The sequence below is a fragment of the Mastigoproctus giganteus genome, chromosome 6 (genome assembly GCF_048544385.1).
Source record: "Mastigoproctus giganteus isolate SK-2022 chromosome 6, ASM4854438v1, whole genome shotgun sequence".
Classification (NCBI taxonomy): Eukaryota; Metazoa; Arthropoda; class Arachnida; order Uropygi; family Thelyphonidae; genus Mastigoproctus; species Mastigoproctus giganteus.
In genome coordinates, this window is record NC_143580.1 from 31,970,246 (window position 1) to 31,993,533 (window position 23,288).

At 36.6% G+C, this 23,288-nt stretch overlaps 1 protein-coding gene across 1 annotated transcript in view; it reads right to left on the reverse strand.

Moving 5' to 3' along the window:
- LOC150084133 (eukaryotic peptide chain release factor GTP-binding subunit ERF3A-like) overlaps window positions 1-23,288 on the reverse strand; it is a 212,304-nt gene that overhangs the window by 63,181 nt on the left and 125,835 nt on the right. Inside the window, exons 6-8 of the mRNA XM_090375053.1 lie at window positions 22,077-22,226; window positions 12,467-12,621; window positions 282-428 (exon numbers count right to left, since the gene is read on the reverse strand). Of these exons, the coding sequence (XP_090231179.1) occupies window positions 282-428; window positions 12,467-12,621; window positions 22,077-22,226 (452 nt within the window). The remainder of the gene's footprint in view (window positions 1-281; window positions 429-12,466; window positions 12,622-22,076; window positions 22,227-23,288) is intronic.

Sequence of the window (23,288 nt, forward strand, 5' to 3'; positions counted from 1 at the left end):
TGGAACACTTGTTCACATCTCATGGAACACATGAGTTTGAGAAATCTTGACAATGTGTATTAAATTATATTTCATACAATACCGTACTCAACTTGCTGAATGACAGTTAAAATTATGAAAACTACTCGCAGGTTTTTTTTTAAACTGCTGAGTAAGATTAAGTGTTGAAGAATAATACACTTGACCAAATATGTACAACTATATTCAAACAGTGTGTGTGGTGGGAGGAGGGGGAGAGAACTGAAAATAAAAATTTGAAAACATAAGTGAAAATACTCTACCTGTACCACGGACATGTTTTTTCATCTGCTAAATCTCTTAAGAAAGCACCTGTGAGCCCAGAACATGGCATAAACATTAAATCTGTTTTTGGATTAAAGCCACATTTTTTAAGATATGGTATTAGTTTATCTCTACATTCAATATACCTAGAAAATAAAATACATATATTTTATTTTAGTTTATGTACATAAACTTTCAATTAGTATGTTATTCTTAATTTACATAAATGAAGATCTCTTTCTCACACACAAATATAGATCTGCTTAATAAAACATCACATTACATAGGAGGTGTGAAAATAAAGTACCCGGAATGATTCAACAAAAAATTACAAAGTGGTTTTACTTTTATTCAAAGTAATCGCCATCTGATTGAATGCACTTATTACAAGATTATAAAAGTTTCTGAAAAGAGTCAGCAAAGGCATACAAAGAGATGATGTTCAGTTTGGCAGTAACGTTTCTTTGTCCTCAACAATCTGAAATCTTTCCTTTAAGGACACTTTTCACCTTTGGAAAGAGGAAAAAGGTCAACTGGTGCTAGATCAGAACAGTAAAGTGGATGGTTGATCTGTACAATGCCATGTTTCATCTTGCTAAGAAATTTACAATTTTGAGAGAAAGCTGCCTTGCTCTCAAAACTTGCAGCCTCACCTGAAAATAGTCTTTGAAGCACCTGTACTTTTGTGAATCACACCCTGTTTGTTGAAAAATGTAATTAGCACCATCTTTATCCTGGATTTCTGTAAACAAAACTTTTATGGCCTTGGTGATGATTTTGAAGTCCACTGCATGTTCTGATGCTTTGTCTTTGAGTAGTACTGAAACATTCAACACTCATCTCCAGTGAAAATGGTCAATGAAATTACAATTGTCTTGTCTTATGACTGTCTCAAATAATCTCCTTAGTCACACCCAACTCATCAGCAATTATTCTGAAAGTCAAACGACTATCTCTTGCCACAATTTTCAGAAATTTTGCAAATCTCTCCTGATTTCAAGAGTTTGAAGGATGCCCACTTCTTGTTTCATTATGAACATCCTCACATCCATCTTTGAACCACTTATACTAGTGGTTCTCAATGGGAGCAGTACCATCCCCAGGGCAATTTAAAAATCTTAGGGGGCACTCGGTCTATCATATTGTTTATGTGACACTACTATAATTTTGTGGCAGGCACTAGTAAATGCATTATTTAATCCATAACTACCACAGTGATTGTCAGTTATTGTAACCTCAATATTTATTATGTAAACTGTCAACCTGTCAGAGAAATATAAAAATTGTCTACAATATTCAATTGAATATATAAAATATGGTTTCGTACCTTCTACTACAAATGAAGGGCTGCCAACGTGTCTACTTTTCCATTACATTTTTTCCTTTGAAACAATGAAATCATTGAGATTAAATGATCCTTTTATGAAGAAACATCCTGATAAAGTAGGTAAAGATATAGCATATTTTTGAAATTTAAACAAAATTTGAAAAACGTAATACTATCAATGGAATGCTTAAAAAAATCTACAAATCAGCATGATAAAGGTCCCATCATTTCTTATAGAATAGCACAAATGATTGCAAAATGTGGCAAGCCACACAACAGAGAAAAATGAATACTACCAGCTGAATGAGATGTTATTAGTACGATGACTGTACAAACCCAAATAATCCAATTTCTTCAATTCCATTGAGCAATGATACTGTTTCTAGAAGAATTGATGAAATGGAAAGCAATATGGAAAATCAACTGTGTAATGAACTGCAATCAAGTGAATTTTCATTACAACTCCACATGTTCAATCTGTAAAAAATGAAAAAGACATAGAAGAATTCAAAATCACTGACAACAGATACAAAGGATTTATCGACATTTGAAACTCTTGAAAGCTTTTTTCATGAAAAAAAAAAAAAATTCATTTTCCAATGTCACCATGTGTGCAATGGAGGCAGTACCAGCTATGGTTGACAGACAATGTGGATTTATGGCTATGGTTGGCAGACAATATGGATTTACAGCTAACTTAAAAAAAAGTAGTGCCAAATGTTTTAGCAATTCAGTGCATTATTCACCAACAACATTTAGTTGCCAAGCATCTCAGTGAAAGATTCAATGTCAGTGAATGTATTTATCATTTTATTATTAATAAAATTAAATCCCATTCTTTGAATGACAGATTATTTTGCCAAATGTGTGTGCACCGAAAACTATGAAGAATTTGAACATCTTTTATTCCACATGGAAGTAAGATGGCTCTCAATAGGAAATTGTTTGAAGAGATTTTAAATACTATTTGACAGCTGTAGAATTTCTTGATTCTATTAATCAAAAATTAAGCATTTACATTGAAAATCTTACAAAATGATGTGGCACATCTTTCAGATATATTCAAAAAAATGAATGAAGTTGTTCTCAAGCTGCAAGGAAACAAGATCAATTTTATTAAGGTAAAAGGAATTATAATGAGATTTATTAACAAACTTACACCATTTAAAAATAATCTTGGTTGCCAAGAATTTTCTCAATTATGATTCTTTGCAATAGTTACATAAGAATAGAATTAAGGATATTGATTTAGAAGAGGCAAAAAATAATGGCATTTGAAATGAGATGTCTAAGGAAAATCAATAAAACAAATTGGAGAGAACATAAAACTAATGAACAAGTAAGAAAATATCTAAATTTTTAATGCAGCATAATAGAACAGATCTATATAAAACAACTTCAGTGGTTTGGACATGTGAACCGAATGAAACAACATAAGCTGCCTAATGTTGTACTGACAGGAAGAATTGGAGATAAGAGATCCAAAAGAGATTGGCTCCAATTCCTAAAGGAAAACACGTGCATTCAGAGCTATCAACAAATGATGAAGGATTCAAGAGATGGACAACAATGGAGGTTGATACCTAAATAGGGACTCAACCCCTGCCAAAAGGAAGAGTAGAATGATGACGATGATTTAGAAATATATTGTTCTCACAGTCATGCTATTAAAGATGATATGATAACAGATTTAAAGATCTGCATGAACTAATAATACCAGATTGGGTGATTAATGTTTCTGACTGATGTGCATCATGTGAGTCAACCTTTGCAAGAAGAATTAATTGAGTTGCAAAATGAGTAAGGTCAAAGCACAATTTAATCAAACTGATTCTGGAATTTTTTGGATCCACAAATATCTCTCATTCCCTCCCAGTGAAAAGAAGCTAAATTACTTATTATAACATTTCCATCATCATCTTCTTCTTCTTTCTTTGGTCCTTAGCTGGCAGCTGGGGGAGGTGGTTGGCCACGCAACCAGTATGCTGCTGTAGGTGCCGCAGGGTTTCGGACTTGCTCTGTGATGTTCTTCCATACCTTACGATCCATGGCGTCAGTCCTAGCCTGGTTAAGGTCGAGACGTCGGCTCTTCAAGTCATTTTCCACTTGCTTGGCCCACGTTTTCCTAGGCGCGGTCCGTTGGATGCTCCATTGGGTGGGGCGTTGTCTCCAAAGGAGTGTGGATGGTATTCTGTTCGTGCCCATTCTACATACGTGGCCAAACCATGGACGGTCCCAAGCCCGGCTGCGAAAGGAGGAGGGTGGTCATCCTGCCGAAATGACCAGAACCGGGAAACCGGGGAAACTAGGCAAGAAACCGCATGAAATTCGGAACAAGCTCTTACAACAATATTACCGCATCCGGGGTAGCCGATGCACCAGCACTGGGGACCCAGGGTACTGGTGTGAAGTGGACCACTGGCCACAGAACAAGCTCTTATAACAATGTTACCGCATCCGGGGTAGCCGATGCGCCAGCACTGGGGACCCAGGGTGCTGGTGTGAAGTGGATCACTGGCCACAGCAATAAGCTTACTACGCCGAAAAGGACAATTAACATTGGCGAATGGAATGTTCGAACGGGGCACCACGTTGGACAAAAGGAAATCATTGCCCAAGAACTACTTAGGTGCAAGATATCAATCGCGGCATTATCTGAATTAAGGCTCACCGGGTCTGGAACGATTATCATCCAACCACCAGCACCTAACGAAGCGGTTATGCTATTCTACTCTTGTGGTGAGAAATGAGAAGCAGGAGTGGGCTTTATGGTCGATGCTCAGGCCACCAGTAGTGTGATCACTTTCCAACCAATATCGGACCGCCTGGCAGTCCTTACTGTCAAGGGCACCATCAAGACCCATATTATCTCCGCCTATGCGCCAACTGAGACTAGCCTGGACCCGACCAAGAATGACTTCTACAACCAGCTCCAACATACGCTGGATTCAATTCCACAGACAGAAGTGATCATCCTCGCAGGGGACTTTAATGCCCACATTGGCGTGGACAGATCTGGTTGGGAAACAACAATGGGCAAGTTTGGCCATGGGAAGATCAATGACAACGGACTACGTTTGTTGTCCTTTGCCGCATCTAACAACCTGATCATTGGAAACAGCCATTTCCAGCACCCTCAAAAACATCAACTTACATGGCGAAATCCATCTGGCAAGGACTCAGCAATCCTGGACTACATTTTGATCAATGCCAAATTTCGCTCATCACTCATGGACGTTTGTGCCATGAGGGGACCTGATTGTGGATCTGATCACTACCTCATCCGGGCTAAGGTGCATCTCAAATTACGGCATGCAAAAAGATCATCTCGGTCAGCCAAGCTGGACTGGAGGCAGCTAATGAATGCTGCCAATAAACAGGCATATCAGATCGCCCTATCCAACCGCTTCGAGATGCTGGCCGTGCCCGAGGATATAAATGAAGAAGAAAAGCAGATCTCTGATGCCATCCTGGAATGTGCCAAGCCCCTATGTCCACCTGCCCGACGTCGAACGCAACCATGGATATCAGACGAGTGCCTCGACCTCGTGGACAAACGGAAACAGGCAAAGTTGGTCGACTTTGAACGGTACCGGCAGCTAAACCGAGAAGTCCGACAAAGAATGACAGCAGAAAGAGAAGCATACTGGAACCAAGTGGCAGACGATCTTGAAGTGGCGGCATCCAGGAACGAGTACCGCACTCTATACCGCACCCTCAGATGTCTGAGTGGAAAGACCAAATTGACTAGTGACAACATCAAGAATGCTGATGGGACCTTCGTGCGATCACCATCCGAACGCCTGCAACGGTGGAGTGAATTCTTCAAAGCTTTGTATAATCACGACCCACCTCAGGGACCGCCAGCAACAGCACTCTCGATCGACCCCCCTGAGGTCTCCATGGTCGATGTTGAGCCTACAGTAGAAGAAGTGAAAGCAGCCATACAATTCCTGAAGAATGGCAGGGCACCAGGAGTGGACCAAGTCACCACAGAAGCGATCAAAGCCGGGGGAGATGTACTGCTTCGCCGACTACACTCACTCCTCAAAACCATCTGGTGCACTGAACAAATTCCGCTAACATGGAGGAAAGCCATTATCGTACCGATCCACAAGAAAGGTGATAACCGGGACTGCAAGAACTACCGTGGCATCAGCCTCCTTTCCATCATCGGAAAGGTCTTTATGAAGATCATCCAGTCAAGACTGCAAAAACATCGCGAGCAAACCAGTCGAGAAGAACAGGCAGGATTTAGACCCGGGCGAGGATGCTGTGATCAAATCTTTGCCATTCGTCAGCTGATGGAGGAGAGGATCCGGTGTGGACAGCGAACCGTCATTGTTTTCATTGACTTTAAGTCTGCTTTCGACTGTGTCCACCGGCCTGCCTTATGGAAACTACTAGAGGTTGAACATGTACCTCGAAAAGTCATCACACTCCTCCAAACTGCATACAACGGTTTAACCAGCCAGGTGCGCATCCAGAACGATTTATCTGAGGAATTTACCATCCAAACTGGAGTCCGCCAAGGGGATGTAGCCTCCCCGTTGCTTTTCAACATCGTGGTCGACGCCATTATGAGGCAAGCATTCAGAAACAGACAGGGCATACAATATGACAAGGATCACTATGTGACTGACCTGATGTTTGCTGATGATAGTGCTATCCTTGCCGGTAACGACGCTGAAGCCACGGACATCCTCTACGACATTGCCCGCATTGCCCGGCCATACGGTTTGAAGATCAATGCTGGTAAGACAAAGGCCCTGACAACAGATGGGTCGCAAGCCACCATCTATCTCGAAGGCGTCCAGATCGAGCAAGTGCAGGACTTTAAATACCTTGGGTCGCTGGTCCAGGAGAAGAAAGTTGCATCCACCATGGAAATCCACAGCAGAATTGGACAGGCGGCCACTGCGTTCGCCTCGCTCAAATGGTGTCTGTGGAAGAGGACCAACATTTCCACAAAGACTAAAATCCGACTCTTCCGGACTTTGATCCTGCCCATTCTTCTTTACGGATCGGAAACATGGATTTGTCTCAAGTTAGATTTGAACAAACTTGAGGTATTCCAAATGCGATGCCTGCGGCAGATCTTGGGCATCTCTCTTCGCGACCGCATCACTAATGATACCATCCGTGCCAGATGCCAACAGCAACCAACCATTGCCGACCAAATCCAGAAGCGAAGGCTTCCATCATCATACTTGGTAGCAAAGGGGTTCGGTACAGTAGTACTGCTACTAACAAAGCAAAATATGTAAGAAGGAGATTTAAAACTACTTTTAACAAATTTAGAGTCAAATATAAATAAATTAGCTGAATCACACAAGGATCTCATTAAATTTATTTGTTAAAAAATGAATACCCAATAAAAAAATTTAAATAATTTATAAAATTCTTTGTTAGTTATTGTTGTAATAGTAATTTGCAGTAATAATATTTACACAAATAAATATAAAACATTTACTTATATTTGTCTTCTTTATTTGTGAATAAAGAAGAATAATGAGAAAACTAGATTTTTTTTCAAAATATAGGCATGGATCTATGCCTATATTTCGAAATTAACTTCAAGTGAATAAAAGGGGTGGTATAAAATATTTGTTATTAAAAGGGGACATTTGGCTCACTATGGTTGAAAATCACTAGCTTATACCTTTCAAACACACTGTTAATGTGTGTTTCCAGGTTATGCTTTGATGCATGAACTCAGAGTCAAAGCAATGTTCTCACATCTCATCCATAATTATTAACTGGCAAATAAAGACCTGAGGATTCCACTGTATCTCTCCAAAAGATATTCTGATGTCTTCAAATTATAAGCTTGCTGTGTCAGTGGTGTAAACCCATTTCACAGAGCCTCTCAGCTTTAAGTATTTGATAAGTATACCATATTCACTGCCTCTAGACATAAGCCAACAAAACTCAGCATTATGTCTAACAGTCATTTAGTGCTCTTTTATCAAGATTGCTTCTACTATTGCTACTGTTTCAGAATTGATATTTGTCACTTCTGAAATGGTAGTAGCAGATAGGCAACACGAGCAGCACTCATCTTCGTGAGTGTACTCTGCAGTAAAAGTTGCATACTACTTGGCAGTACAGTTCAGAAGTCTACTGGACTGAAAAAGTGACTTATAAGAAATGGCTGGGTTGAGAGTATGAAAATTCAGAATAAGCCAATAACAGTTAAAGACAAATTTCATCAACTAAGGAAATTAAGTAGGTACAAAGTCACATCACACAAAGAATTTAAGAAGAATTAATTTTGGGAAAGACAAGTCCAAAATTAATATTATTAATTGGAATGTGGAATTAATTCTATAAAATCAAGATAAAAAAGTTGGAACATTTTTGTGGATTCGTGTTTTTCAGCTGTACTCAGAAACTGTTTTTTTTTTTTTTTTTTTTTTTTAATACCACTATTAACACACATTGAAATGTATGACTAGTAATACCAGCAAAAACAAAATGTAATCTTATCACATGTGAAAAATTTATTGAATTTCTTCACAGTACAATTATCTTTTTCCTAATGACTAAATTAACACGTTACCTGTCTATTCATGAATGTTTTCCACAACAAAACTAAGTGATTAATATTTTAAATGAGAATTATTAAAATTCTGCACAGTGTTAATAAGAGTATCTTATTAAAATTTATCATGATTAATACTGGCATGTTCTGATCATTTACAAATACTCTGAATCAGTTTAAATTGAAGTAGACATATTGTGGTCCCTTAAACTTCAAATTAAGGTTTTAATGTACTAAACTATTCATGCTTCAAGAAGTTAAGAACAGAACTCTGAACAGATTTTTGTTTCTTTCTCTCAGTAAGTTTATTTTAGCTGCAAAAGATCATTCAGTTCTGAACTGAACTTGCCAATCTGTTCCAATGTTTGGGTCATCTTTGACTAGAATGGCCATTCCTTTCCTGAACAAACTGAAGGCTTCAGACATCCTTTTTGCAGTGAGCAGTTAGTTGCATGTGCTCTTCTTCCTGCACTCTTTACCCTTTGCTTCTCAAACTCAAAAAGTTCCCTCATTAGGTCCTGAAAATTACAGTCTACAGAAGTTCAAGTCTAACGTCAACAAATATCTTCATTCATCTTCTCAACCTCCAATCCAAGCACGGTACTATAGGTTCTAATACCTCTTGTGTTTGGGGTTTTCATTAAAAAAAAAAAAGTCAGCTCAGCATTGTGCAGTAATTTCAGAATTTCCAACATATTACTTATTGTCCCCTCCGTTAAGACCAATCCTATTTGTTAATCCCACAGTTTTGTAACTTACTGAACATTAGTGAGTTCTGGACACTGTGAATGCACTCTGGCCATATATTCTGCCACACACTATTCATTATAGTCCAAGTGACTACAAACAGAACCCCAAGCTGATGACTGTCATCACCATCTGTCTCAATGTTCAGCTGTCACGTCGCCACCATAAATAATTGCCTTTTGAATGTGCCATCTTCCCTTGGTTCATTCAGTTGCACAAAAACATTGTATTTGCTTGGTGGTATGAAATTGACTTGTATGTTGTCATCCAGTCTTCAATGTTATTAACAGTATGGCCAGACATGCTGTCACAAAAAAGTAAGCCCTGTTATTGAAATTTTGTTCATTACAAAATTTCTTGATGAAAGAAGATAAGCAAAAGTTTTTAAATTTAGAATTTAACATATTCATGCTTTTACAATAGCTTGTGATGGAAATTAGCCACAAACAAATGGCTTTTACACAAGCCACTGTGTTTATGGGTTTCCATCAACAGAAAGCAAATTATTCACACAATTTCACAATGATAATAAATTATTACTGAGGTGTAATTGCATAGACAATTCACAATGACATAAATTGCAGATTGTATAAACTATAAATATAATGTAAAAGGAAAAAAAAAAAAAAACAATGGGGGTATCATAGAACAGGGAAGAAAGTAAGAATAAGAAAGAGAAGGAAGGAAAGGGTGTGTGTGTGTGTGTGTGTGTGTGTGTGTGTGTGTGTGTGTGTGTGTGTGTGTGTGTGTGTGTGTAGGAACCTAAAACCAGGTCGTTAAATTTTCATTAAACTTATTAGTTAAGTATAATTTATGTTTGTTATTGTTATTTGATTTTTAGGAGCATTAGCAACTAAGGCCATATTGCTCCGGGATATGCGGTGGTCATATTCCCTGGTCTAATCAAGAAGCGTGTGCTATGCACTGCTGCTCCTTCCCACCTGGCTACGGAGGCACCTATAATTTATGTGTTCATTTCCAAATGTAATGGAAAAACTACAGCACTCAGAAAGATATACTTTAATTCTGTTTTTAACAAGGAGCAAAGATGTAAATAAGTGAGTTTTTTAAATAAATTCATGTTCAAACTAAGTTTTAATGTTAATATATTCCAGTCCGACACTGTTATTCCACATGTAACTAAATATTTAATAATCACTAAAATCATTAAATGGTTTACTATTACAAATTAAAGTACAATTTCTATTCAATTTTTTTTATATAGTAATAATTTACATGTAAAACAACCATGCCCTTTCCTGATCATGTGAGATTTATTACATATTCAGTAACATGACATTTTTTTAAACAATGGTGTTAGCAGAAGAACATCCATAATTACGCCATTTTAAAATATAACCAGTGAAATAAAGATAAGCAAAAGTGCCACATAATGTAAAAATATGAAAATAGTCTAATGGGGGGGAGGAGTTAAAGTTCCAAGGAAATACTCTTTAGGTAATAGAATTAATTTTGTGGGGGAAAAGGGGGGGGGAACTAAAATAGTAAAAAGAGCAAAAAAAGTGGAACCTTCCACTTAAATTGTTAGTTGGTAGGTCTGATGACTCGTGTGCATGTATTTACAATGAAGGCAACAAATTACGCTGTAAGGACAGAATTCATGGGATACCTGGTTCCTGGGCAACGCAACGCCATAACCCCTCTTACTGGTCGACAAACTCACTGCTTGGCAAGTATATAGGTACACTGCATCACTTCATTCATGTAGATGGTTATTCGATGTCAGTATGGATAAATGTTGAGTTAACAGACTTCAAAGTCTGTTAACCCACTATCATCCTCTTTTGAAAGAGGGATGATAGTGGGTGCCCAACACATGGGTCACTATCGCAGAGGAGGTACAAAAATTGCACTATCCCCGTTCAACAGTATCGAGTGTATCAGGAATACGCCATTTCTGGAATAACATCTCATCATGGACAGCACTGTGGGTGGAGAAAGGTGGTGATTAATGTGGTCATCGACGTCTGTCTCATTGTTTCAGCTAACTAGAGAGCAACAGTGGCGCAAATCACCGCCGACTTCAATGAGGGAGGTGCCAGAAACGTCTCCACCAAGACCATCAGGTTTTCATTAGCCACAATAGGTTATGGGACCCACCAGAGTCCCATGTTGTTGTTATTTGGTTTTTAGGAGCATTAGCAACTAAGGCCATATTGCTCCGGGGATATGCGGTGGTCATTCCCTGACCTTTCTGCATCCTCCGTATTTGGTGGTCACGGCTCGAACCCCGGTCTAATCAAGAAGCATGTGCTACACACTGATGCTCCTGGACAGAGTCCCTTTGCTAACACCACGACACAGGGCTGTATGCCTCAACCAGGTGAAAGAACATCGGCACTGGACCTTGGATGATTGGAGACAGGTCTCCTGGTCTGATGAGTCCCTTTTCCAGTTATTTCGAGCCAACGGGAGGGTGTGTATCAGGCGGAAACCGCAAGAAGCTATGCACCTGTCATGTAACAAGGAACTGGTCAGGCAGGTGGAGATCGGTAATAGTCTGTATAGGGCATGTTCAACTGGCACATCTAGATGCATCTCTGAATGGTCCAGGTTGGGTTTTTTTGGGAGCATTAGCAACTAAGGCCATATTGCTCGGGATATGTGGTGGTCATCCCCTGACCTTTCTGCATCCTCCGTATTTGGTGGTCACGGGCTCGAAACCCGGTCTAATCAAGAAGCGTGTGCTACGCACTGCCTACCTGGGGTTCAGGTTGTGTCCATCCTTGCAGACCATCTGCATCCCTTCGTGGTCGTTGTGCACCCACAGGGCAATGCACCTCCCCACAGAGCCGGGGTGACTAGAATATGGCTCAAAGAGCATTCTGCAGATTTTACCACCATGGACTAGTCTACCATTCACTGGACATGAACTCTGTGGAACATCTTTGGGATGCTGTGGAAAAGTCCATTCGAGTTTTGGATGCTCCACCCAGGAATGCGACAGAATTATGGACAGCAGTGCAGCAAACATGGATGGAAATACCTGTGGAATGCTTTTGTGAACTAGTGGACTCAATGCCTCGCCATGTGACTGCCCTTATCCAGGTGAAAAGTGGGCCTACCCGTTACTAGGTAGGTATCCCATGATTTCTGTCCACTCAGTGTAAACCTCTCTTGTAGGACAATAAAGATTAGTAATACACAAAGTATTAATACAAAATATAACAAAAATCTAAAAATAACATGGGAATAGACAAAAAAAAAAAAAAAAAATTCCTCAGAGGGTTAATATATAGGCTGATAACAGACATAAGAGAACAACTTTTTCAGTGGACTAGTAGCTAGTACAAACTGTACTCCTTATTCCAAAAAGTTAGGTTTATAAGAATGTTAGTAGTATATGTGAACTTGACATGTTAAATTTTTAGTCAAAGTATCAATCAATTGCATCAACTGTACACTGCATCTGCCACCGTCTTTCTCATAAAAGTGATATCGCGATTCAGACTAATTTAATGAACCTAAGCATCATAGTCAGTTATATGTATTAAGTTAGTCTGAATTGCTGTAAATTATTTTAGTGTGAATTCACAACTGCTTACCTTTCTTCAGACCACTCAACTGTTGGGTCATCCATTTTGTTTATCAACACTACTAAATGTTTAACTCCTGCAGTTTTTGCTAGCATAGCATGTTCCCTTGTTTGTCCTCCTCTTTCAAATCCTGTCTCAAATTCACCTTTGCGAGCAGAAATAACCTAATATTAAAAAAAAAAAAAAAAATTCATTAGTGGATAATGAATGAAAAATAAGTTTTTTCCATCACCACTTTTCACCTCATGTATCTTTAAGAAAGCACTGTGCAAGCAAACATAACTTCAAAGAGGAAATTAATTTGTTCTGGTTCTTGCCAGGTGTATCACATTTCTGTAATACAGTTTATTTTATCATCACCATCATATGCAAGATGAATGCATTATTAAAAATCAAATAATTTTTTAAAATTCAAAATCAGCATTTCCTGGGAGAGATTAACAATTTAGCTTAAAAATCTGAAAATACTATCACAATGCAGATTAAAAGAAAATTACACTACAAGGATGATTCAAAAAGGAATGATTTATTTTATTTCATCTAGTGGAAATTTTTTTTGTATGTCAGTTTTAAAGTTGTCCACCCACATACCCACATCGTGTGAATAGTTTATAGCTGTCACTTGCTACAGAGTGATTAAAAAAAAAAAACACTGGTTTGCTAGAGCATTCTGTATTTTTTGATAGCCTCCCCAGAATAGCACTTTTCATTCCAAATGCCTTGGGAGCTACCCACACAAGGCGCTTGGAGTGAAAAGTGCTGGTGGCTGGGTGTCTGTGAGGATCCAATGAAAAACTTTTTACTGCTCTTCAATTCAATTTTCCACCCAACTAACTCACTTCATGCTTTCAAAGGTATGTTCATACTATTAAAAATTAGATTTTTAACTATCCTACAATTAACAAGAAACAGCTGAACTGCTAGCCAAATTGCAAATTCTGAAAGTCATTCCCAATTTATATCTGTATAGGTTATGTTTTATGTCCAAGAATAAGATATATTGCTATTTTAATTACCTATAGCTATTTATACTACTCAAACTTCACTGTGTCTACAGCAATAAAACACAATGGTCATTCAATGTTACAAGTGGAAAACAAGCCAAAGCAATCATGTGCACCCATTTCCTGCATATTCTAAAAATATTAACTTTAAAAATTCATCTGCCTGGCGGTGTTATGAGAAAGACAAGGCCCATTCAAGGAAAGTTCTAATCTACTCAAGTTTATTCATTACATAAAACACTGCTCTTTGGGAACTTCATGTGCCTCAAAGTTTCTTATAGCTGCACACTGAGCAGTAACACTGCTCAGTGTGCAGCCATAAGATACTCAGTGTGCTCAGAAATACCATGTTCAGTTTAATTTCAGTTTCCAGTCGGTTCTGATTTACATATAGTTTATGCATGTGTGTTCTGTATCCAAGTGATTAATTTAATTTACTGTGTAAATGTTCAACTTTCTTTCTCTTTCAACTCAAATAAGGAAAAAGTCTTGGAAGCAGGGTAGCAACATCTTTAGGTGCAATTAAATGAACAAATAATGAAAATTTGCATGTATGTGATGCATATGAGAGAGAGAGAGAGAGAGAGAGAGAAGTGAATGTGCTTCAAAGGAAAAAATACTTTCGCAATGGAGGATAAAAAAAATTATCTATTGAGGTATGTGAAATATTTCTCAATTTCTTGCAAAATAAAAAAGTTGTCAATTTTTGTTCTTGCCAACATAAGTCACACGGCTCAATGCATATGAGCCATACATTTAACAACTATTTTGTTTATTTATTATTTATGAATTATATCTGCTAAAGAAAGGGTATCTATACTTTGTGATATTATTTGCTATTTAATATATGTAATCTACTAAAACAGTGACATCCCTCTCTTTTAGCACTATCACTTACTCCAGCATTTACCAAACTGGGGTCCATAGACAAGTTTCAGGAGGTCCGTGAAACATTCAGAAGGTATCAAGTAATATGTGTTTATTTTCTTAAAAAATGTACTGATAGAATCACAATAAATTTTGTTATAGAACATTACTTATTTTCGATATGATTAGTACATATAATTGATGATAAATAAAGTTATTATTATATATCTGTATAAAAATAAAGTTAGATGTCTCACACAAGTCTGAATTTTCTTTTCAGAAAATCCAGTGTTCGTACATACATACAGGAGGAATAGTAAGCATTTTGGGAGGTTATAGTATCGATTATTCTGACTAAAAAAGTTCATATAAACACGTGTCCAATTCTCAATGGATACGGAGATACAGAGACCCCAAGAAGGAAGGAACATTCAAAATAGTGGGTAAGGTTTATTTATTTTACTCTTAAAAAAAAAAAAAAAAAATCTTTTTGCCCATTCCTCCTAATAATTGGTCCATTCCTTCTTTAACCTTTACAGGTAATATCAGTTTATTAGAATTTTTTTTTGTGCTTGTTTTAAGGGAATACTTTAAAATCCAGTGAGAAATTGTGAAAATTCAGTAGTGTTAACGAAAGTACCTGACAAGCTTTCTCTTTAATATTGACATTCTTATTTTGTACAGATACTTGGAACCCATTTAAACCAAAAAATATGTATTTTGGTCCATGAATTTCAAATTAATGAGGTTTTACCATATTGGCTTAGAGGAAATAAAATCTGAAAATGCTAGAACAAGAAGCAGAAAGATAGAACCAGAACCAGCTTAAGCTATGGATAACTCATAGAAATGGCTGCTTAACAGTAGAAAGTCCTTAAAGATATTAACAAAAACAGAAAAAGGAAGGATTATAATCCTTCTAAGATTATAATCACTGAAGACTTATCAAAACTTTGATGATACCTTTTCTTCTTCAGAGATAATGATGTGGATATGGAGAAATGCATCAATGTATAATAGAATCATTAAAAATACAATTAGCTGTTACAGGACAATCTATAATGAGAAGAAAGCCAAACTGCAGCTCTTTCTGGATTCCTTCTTCACCTCTAAGGATGATCAGCATCATCAACGTCGGCTGCTGCTGCAGCAACCATACTGAAAAAATATTCCCAACAATCTTTCTGTTTTCATATATCTTATTTTTGATGTTGATCTTTAGCATCCATTTTTCTTTTTTTTTTTTTTTTAAAGCACAACATAGTGTAATGAAAAATATCTAATCCCAATGATAAATGAAGTTGCCATATAGTAATTTCAGTAGTGAATGTGTTAATCTTGTATTTAAAAAAAAGGCTTGGAAAAATCCACAGATTTTTCCAAGCTCTTCTTTTTTTTTTTTTTTTTTTTTTTTTTTGACATCTTTAGGCAGCAGACTTAGTTTGACAGCCAAGGAGTAAGGAGATGGTATTAGGTATATGTTTTGCTTAACAAGCTACTTGCATGTGTGCAGAAATTAATTTGTCCCCTTTTATTATGTTTAAATTTAGCTTATTTTAGTCTGATTAAAGCATCAGGCAAGAGTTCTGAAACATCACCTTGTATCAAATTTAGTGTTATTATGTCACATGCACTTAATAAACTGAACTATTCATGTGGTATAAGAGTGTTAATTACATTATTTAATCCATAGATAATCACCGCATATTGTCATTCCCAAACTATATAAGCATTTTTTAAACAGCAGATGAACATTTGGAATCTGCAACAAGAGTTTTTCACTTTTTATTTTAACAAATACAAGTCTTGTATTTCTTTCTCATAATAAGAGTAATGAAATGTATTAGCACTGGTCTTCCCCAAAGTGCTGCTGTTTCAACCCTTATCTTTTCTCTTATTTTATATGCTTTTTTCCTTATAATGATGATGTTTGTTACATCTTCATCTTGTGTGGTTATATTTCACAAATTTCTCTCACAGCTGATCAGGTTATTGTTATTATTGATTTTTTTTACAGTATTTACAGTTTTTGAAAAAATTATTAAGGTAGTTGAAAAATCTTCCTAATAACTTTTCAAACCTAAGTAATTCTTTCTGTTCTGCTCTACAAATTTCTTATCCATCCTTAAATAGCAGCATTTAAAGTTATTATTGTTGCTGTTGTTATGAGTTTCTGGCACAAGGGCTACTTAAGCCATATTGCATGTACCAAAGTAATTTGGGCCACATGTGCAGCATTTCAAGACTTTTGGTTTTCTATTCCTTACAAGACACCAAATGTGCAAAAGCCTGGGTGCAGAAGCTTCAAGCATATCTGGTGCCTTAAACATATCGACTAGTTCTCTTGTAATCTCACTGGAGGTCTGTTTGAAAATTCAAAGGGTGGAGTATCTCAAGACCCTACCACCATACATTGCCAATTTTATTTTCAGTACAGCAGTCAAGATGATTAATAAGTTGGAATTGACTCTGTGCAATCAACTGGATCAAAGAATAATTATCATAATTTCCTGGACATTTTGGACTAAACTCTGGAATTGATTCTCGCATATTTCTGAGTTTTAGATAATTGTTTTTTTTTTTTTTTTTAAATCTTGTACATCCCTCTATTGATCTGTGCCTGAGTTTCTCTTATCCCCCCTTGACCTTTTGTATTAGTTACAGCATTCACAAAGGAATATATATATATATATGTACAACCTGAACCAGCAGGTTAGTTATTGAACATGAAAGTAACAGTGCTCTTCATAGTCATTGCCAGAATGTTCTAGTAACACCTTATACAAGTTTTAAACATTTCTTGATAAACTTGAGAACAACATTATGTGGAATTACTGATAATTAGGATTAGTAAAGACACTTTATCACATGAAGTATTTAATAAGTTTGTTATCATTAGAATGAGTCAACCATAATTATAATAGATCCAAACAGTCCCAACAACCAAATAAATTGGCTACTTTTTTGGATTTCTGTGTTGAAATCTGCCTTCATGCCTGGATTTTTGGTTTAGGATAACTTTAATTGTTCCATCATTCCAATAAACTAATTAAATACTTAACATAATAAAGCATCTTTACTAAAAATTTGTTGTTTTCAAAAAAAAAAAAAAAAAAAAAAAAATCATCTTATATATAATATGCAATAAACATAAATTCAGGTTTACTGATTTTTGAATTGCCCTATATAAAGTAGCTGAATTTTTTTTTCACCCCAACCAAATTTTTTTTTTTTTTTTTTTTTTTTATAGAACCCCAAACACGAGAGGTATTAGAATCTATAGTACTTAGTACAGTGCTTGGGTTGGAGGCTGAAAAGACGAAAGAAGGTATCTGTTGACATTAACTTCTGTAGACTGTAATTTTCAGGAAATACGTATGAAGGAAGGTTGTTCCAGAAAACAGCTATTGAATGAATAAACGAGGAAGATGAAAAGTTGGTTCGGTGAGTTTGAAGTTGGACAGTAAATTTTTTTTTTTTTTTTTTTTTTTTATGAGAACCCCAAACACGAAAGGTATCAAAGCCTATAGTACTTAGTACCGTGCATGGGTTGAAGGAGAAGTATGGGGAGAGGGAAGGGGGATGCCGGAAACTTTGCTCTAGAGACTAAACATGGGTTTCACCACTTCAAGCCTCCAATAAGCAAAGTGGTGGTATTTCACCGGTTGATGAAAGTCATCTACCACCTATACGGATGTTGGCTGGTGATGGCACATGTTCGAACTGTTTTGATAGAGAGAGAGCGGGAATTATAGAAGCCAATTCAGTAGAACAGTGCCCATGGAAGTATCTGTAGAAAAGGCATGCAGCAGAAACAGTACATCTATGAGACAGCGAGTGCAGAGACTCTGTTAGAGATGAGTCATTAATTAACCTAACTGCCCTCTTCTGAACAGAATGAAGAAGCCAGAGAGAGGTTTTGGTGGCACCGCCCCCTGATATGGGAACAATATTCCATGGTAGAGCGGATTTGCGATTTGTACAGAGTGAACAGCTGTTTGGAAGAAAGTAACACCGAGAGCGAAAGAGAAAACCAAGTTTTTTAGATGCAGAGGAAGCAATATTTGTAATGTGCTTGTGCCAAGAGAGATTAGAAGTCAGGGTAATCCCCAAAAGAGATATATCATTATGCCTAGAAATTGGAGTGCCACCAAAGATAAGCATAGGAGCACAAGAATCTTTTTTGCGAGATAAAAGACAGGACTGAGTTTTAGGAGGATTGAAATCAACTAAGTTGTCTTTGTCCCACTGGAGAATTACCTGGAGATCGGCATTTAAGGAATTGGTAGCGTATATTCGAGAAGTTGAAGCTGATTGAGCAGGGCAAGGTTTCTCAAACTGAAAATGGAATGCAATGTGCTATCATCGGCAAAACTATGGATAGGATTTCTGGTCGATGGAAGATGGTCATTAATATACAAGAGGAAAAGAGTGGGGGAAAGAACTGAACCATGGGGGACACCAGTATTAGTGGAGAAATTAGAAGACAGAGAGCCATCTACCATCACCCTCAGTGAGCAGTCAGAGAGAAAATTGGATAATCAATTACAAAAAACAGTTGGAAAACCCTAAGATGGAAGCTTGTTTAGAAGACCTTTATACCAAACATGATCGAAAGCCTCCGAGGTGTAAAGAGCAACTGCTTGTGTTTCACCAAACCTTTCCATTGAATTTGTCCATAGATAGGTAACATAAGCCAAAATATCACCAGTGGATCAACATTGACAGAATCCATACTGGCAATCGTTGATCAGACAGAAGGTTTCTAGGTAGTTTAAGAGTTGGCAGTTAATTGATTTCTCCATTACTTTAGAAAGAGTAGAAGTAATTGCAATGGGACGATATTTGGATGGGAGGGATTTGTCACCCTTTTTAGAAACTGGCTGGATATGAACAAATTTCCAAGCAGAAGGAAAAACACCTTTGGAATAAGAAAGTGAAAAAAGTTGACAAAGAACACGAGTAAGTTCAGGAGCACAGGTTTTGCGAACAAGTGGAGAAATATATATGGACCTGGAGCTTTCTTAGTATCAAGATTCGTCAAAATCCTTCTGACATTCTTTTGACGGAAGACCACAGGAGGCATTGAATGGAGTGTGCTAGGAATGGTGGGAGGTGTTTTACCAAGATCATTAATATATGAGTTGGAAGAAAAATGGGATGCTAGCAGGTCAGCTTTATCCTTGGCTGAAGTGACAATAGAACCATCTGGTTTTGATAGAGGTGGGAGCAGAGATGGGCAAAAGTTGCAGCCAATAGCTTTGGCAAGAGACAAGAATGCTCGGCTCCCATTAAGGCAAGAAGCAAGTTTTTTACTCTTAGCCTATTCAAAATCTAATTTGGACTGATTAATAACTGCTCTACAATTGTTGCGAGCTTTGATGTAGGCAGAAAATCAAACTGAACAGTTGGAAACAAGCCAATTACGATACGCAACATTCTTCTCTTGAACAGCCTCAGTACATTTATTGGAAAACCAAGGTTTAGATAAAGGACGAGATTATAGAGTGGAGGGTGGAATGAAGGATTCCATTCCTACAAAAATAATTTCACTGACACAATCTGAGCAAACTTTGACACCAGATGTTTTGAAACAGTAATCCAATCAAGGAAAAGAAGTCTCGCAGGTCATTCCATTTTGCATTCTTGTAATGTCAAACAACACGAGGTTGGGAATAGCCGTGAGATAAAGGTTCCATTGGAGAAGAGGCAATCATCAAGTTGTTATCTGAAGTGCCTAAAGGACCTCTCACTTCGACCGTGTACTTAGAAGGGTTGTTTGTGAGAAAAAGATCAAGCGTGTTGGCTGTATGGTTAGGATTGTCTGGTATTCTGGTTGGTAAATTAACAATATGTGCGAGGTCATTAGTAATTGCAAAAGCCTCGGCATCTCGACCAGCTGGGTCTGTGTGACTAGAGAACAGAAACCAGCTGAAGTTGTGACATTAAAATCACTAAGGAAAATTACTCCACTGTTAGGAAAGTTGGACTGAAGAAAGTCAAGTTGCAAAGAGAGGAAGTCAAAGAGCTCTAAGTGATTAGTGGTGTTGGAAGAACGGTAGCGGCAACAGATGAATTTGACAGAATCAGGTAGAGAGATTTTAAGAGAAGATTGAAAAGAGGAGATTCCAAATTACCAAGTCTCTGACAGGGAATATCGGAAGGACATATGCACCTTTGAGGCAAAAGGAATTATACAGCGAATATACAGCAAACTGAGATGAGTGTGGTTGAATCGACCGATAACTGAGGTTCTGTCAAAAAAAGTACATGGTCTGGCAGACTGCACGTGGAAATGGACATCGTTGAGATTAGAACTGAGACCACATATATTTGTGAAATGAATTAGGAAGTGTTTGAAATGAACTAGAAAATGGATACAAGTTATTGTATTGAAGTTTACAAAAAGAACAATTTCATAAACGTACTGATTTTTTCCACTGTTTTCAATGTTCAGTGAATGAATTATGTAAGCCAACTGCTTTATTATAAAAGTCATGGGACTGAGAAATACCTAAGTTCTTTATCACTAATTATTGAAGTGATACTAACCGGTTCTGGAGGAGTGTTATAAATTAATTAAAACTGTTCAAAAAATGTAAGCATGCCTCTATTCAAAAAACAGACCTATGTACTTTATGTTAACGGGGGTTTATTTTGAAGCAGTGTTAGAACACATGAAACTTGTATGACACACAGGTGAAATAATCACCCAGCACAACCAGAAAATGCTAAAACTGGAAATGTTCTTTTTTGTAATTGTGGTTACAGCAAACTTTGAAAAAAAAAAAAAAAATAATAATAATAATAATAATAATAATAATAAATAAAATAAAAAAATCAAGTGTGGAGTGTAAAATTAAAAGTGATATGTGCATAAAAAATAAAATTCTCCCAAAATTTTTAAATCATAACAATTACAAATTGACACTTTAAATAAAAACCAGACATTTCAATTTCTTCTTTGCCTTCTTCTTCAAGAGCTTCAATTGTGGCAAGAAGAATGAAGAGTCAAAACTTTTTAAGCCCCTAACTTACAGAACAAAGAGGACTGCAGACGTAAATTAACGGTTGCAATACTTCTGCAGTTTTTCGGTCTCCATTTTTCTTACCACAGCTGAAGATCGCAAATAACAGATCAAAATAGAAACCTTCTGTTTTGATCAAAACTTCAATAAATTTATTTAATTATGTGTGCAATGAAGTGTTATTCTTATCTTATTTAGCATATCAGCAAGATTCAGTTATGCCCATCAGTTCTATCAGATGATAGGTGGAACTGAGAGTGTAAAATAGAATGTCCATGTCAGTGTTTTTTTTTTTTTTTTTTTCTCCATTGTTTCATTTGATCAATGAAACAATGATCTATTACTGATAAGTAATACATCATATAAATGATGTATTACTTATCAGTCAACATATAAATGATAGATCAGATTTCTTCACCTAGAATAACTGAGTTACAGATTGTTTTTATGTTCGAGTTTAATTACTGGACATACTTCCTATAAATTAAATAAGAAGGCTATATAATTTTGACTTTTCATCATCATCATGAACTTGGTAATTTTGACTTTTAAACTGTTCTATTTACTTAACACAGGCAGTTATTAAGCTTGCAACTTAATACATTATATTTCATACAAATATGGTGTTATTCTTGTCCCATATATCCATATTATTTTAAAGACACATCATAGATCTATATACATAAAGAATAAAAAAAAAATAATAATAAAAAAGCATACCAAAACTGCTAGATCTGCCTGACATGCACCTCCAATCATGTTAGGTACAAAACTACGATGCCCTGGAGCATCCAGAAGAGTAAAGTGTTTATTTTCTGTTTCAAAATAAGCCCGTCCAACTTCTACTGTTTTACCTTTATCTCTTTCCTCCTAAAAAATAAAGAATAAAATGTCATACCAATTTCAATAAAGCATTTTTACAAGCAATATTTTTCAAATTTCATACCCACTTGATCATGGTATAAAGCAATATCTAATAGTTGCTAGCAATAAAGCAATATCTAATGTTAATAGTCTTAATCCTTTACAATACTCACCTGCATAAAACTACACGAGGATGTGAGATGTATTGAAAAAGGTGATATAAAGTGAATGAAGGGCATGAAAGAGGCAAAAAATTAAAATATCTCTAAAGCAAAGTGCACACTAACTTCCTACATCATTTACTGAAATTAAAAGTGAAATAAAAATGCAGAAAACCGAAACAAAGCTTTCTGCCCAAAAAGCAGAAATTGACAAGAAAAACTTCACATAAGTGAGGTAATGGAAACTCATGGTGAACTATATAGGAAAGTCACGTGCCACCAACAGAATTTGACTGCAAACTTCTCATGTGGAAACGTAATGCATTCCAAGGTTCATGCACTGGAAATATTGGCTAGTAGTCTCATGTTAAGTAATGTAATATTTAAGTAACAATATATATTAATAATTAATTAATTAATGTATATTCAGTAATAAAGGAACTAGAAGCAAAAAATAATTTTGACACCATATGCTTAGATTTCAGAAAGCTTTTGATACGGTTGCACATAATGCCACACTACTGTACGAACTGGAGCAGTATGGCATTAAGGGCAAGTTACTACTGTGAATAATGGGATAGTTGAGTGGAAGAAGACAGAATTCCTATCAATGGGCACTGCCCTTCTTGGACTAATGTTATTAGTGGAGTCCCCTAGGGTTCAGTGCTTGGCCCACTGTTATTTACTACATTTATTAATGATAAATGATAAAGGTATATCGGGCTTCTTGTCTAAGTTTGCAGATGATGAAAAGGGTGGTAGGCAGGTAATAACAGTAATCAAGGCACTGCAGCAAGATCTAGAAATATCAGGCAGATGGGCTGAGAAATGGCAACTAAAGTTTAACAATGACAAATGAAAAGTACTGCACATGGGTAACAGTAATCCTAGATTAATGTACAAACTG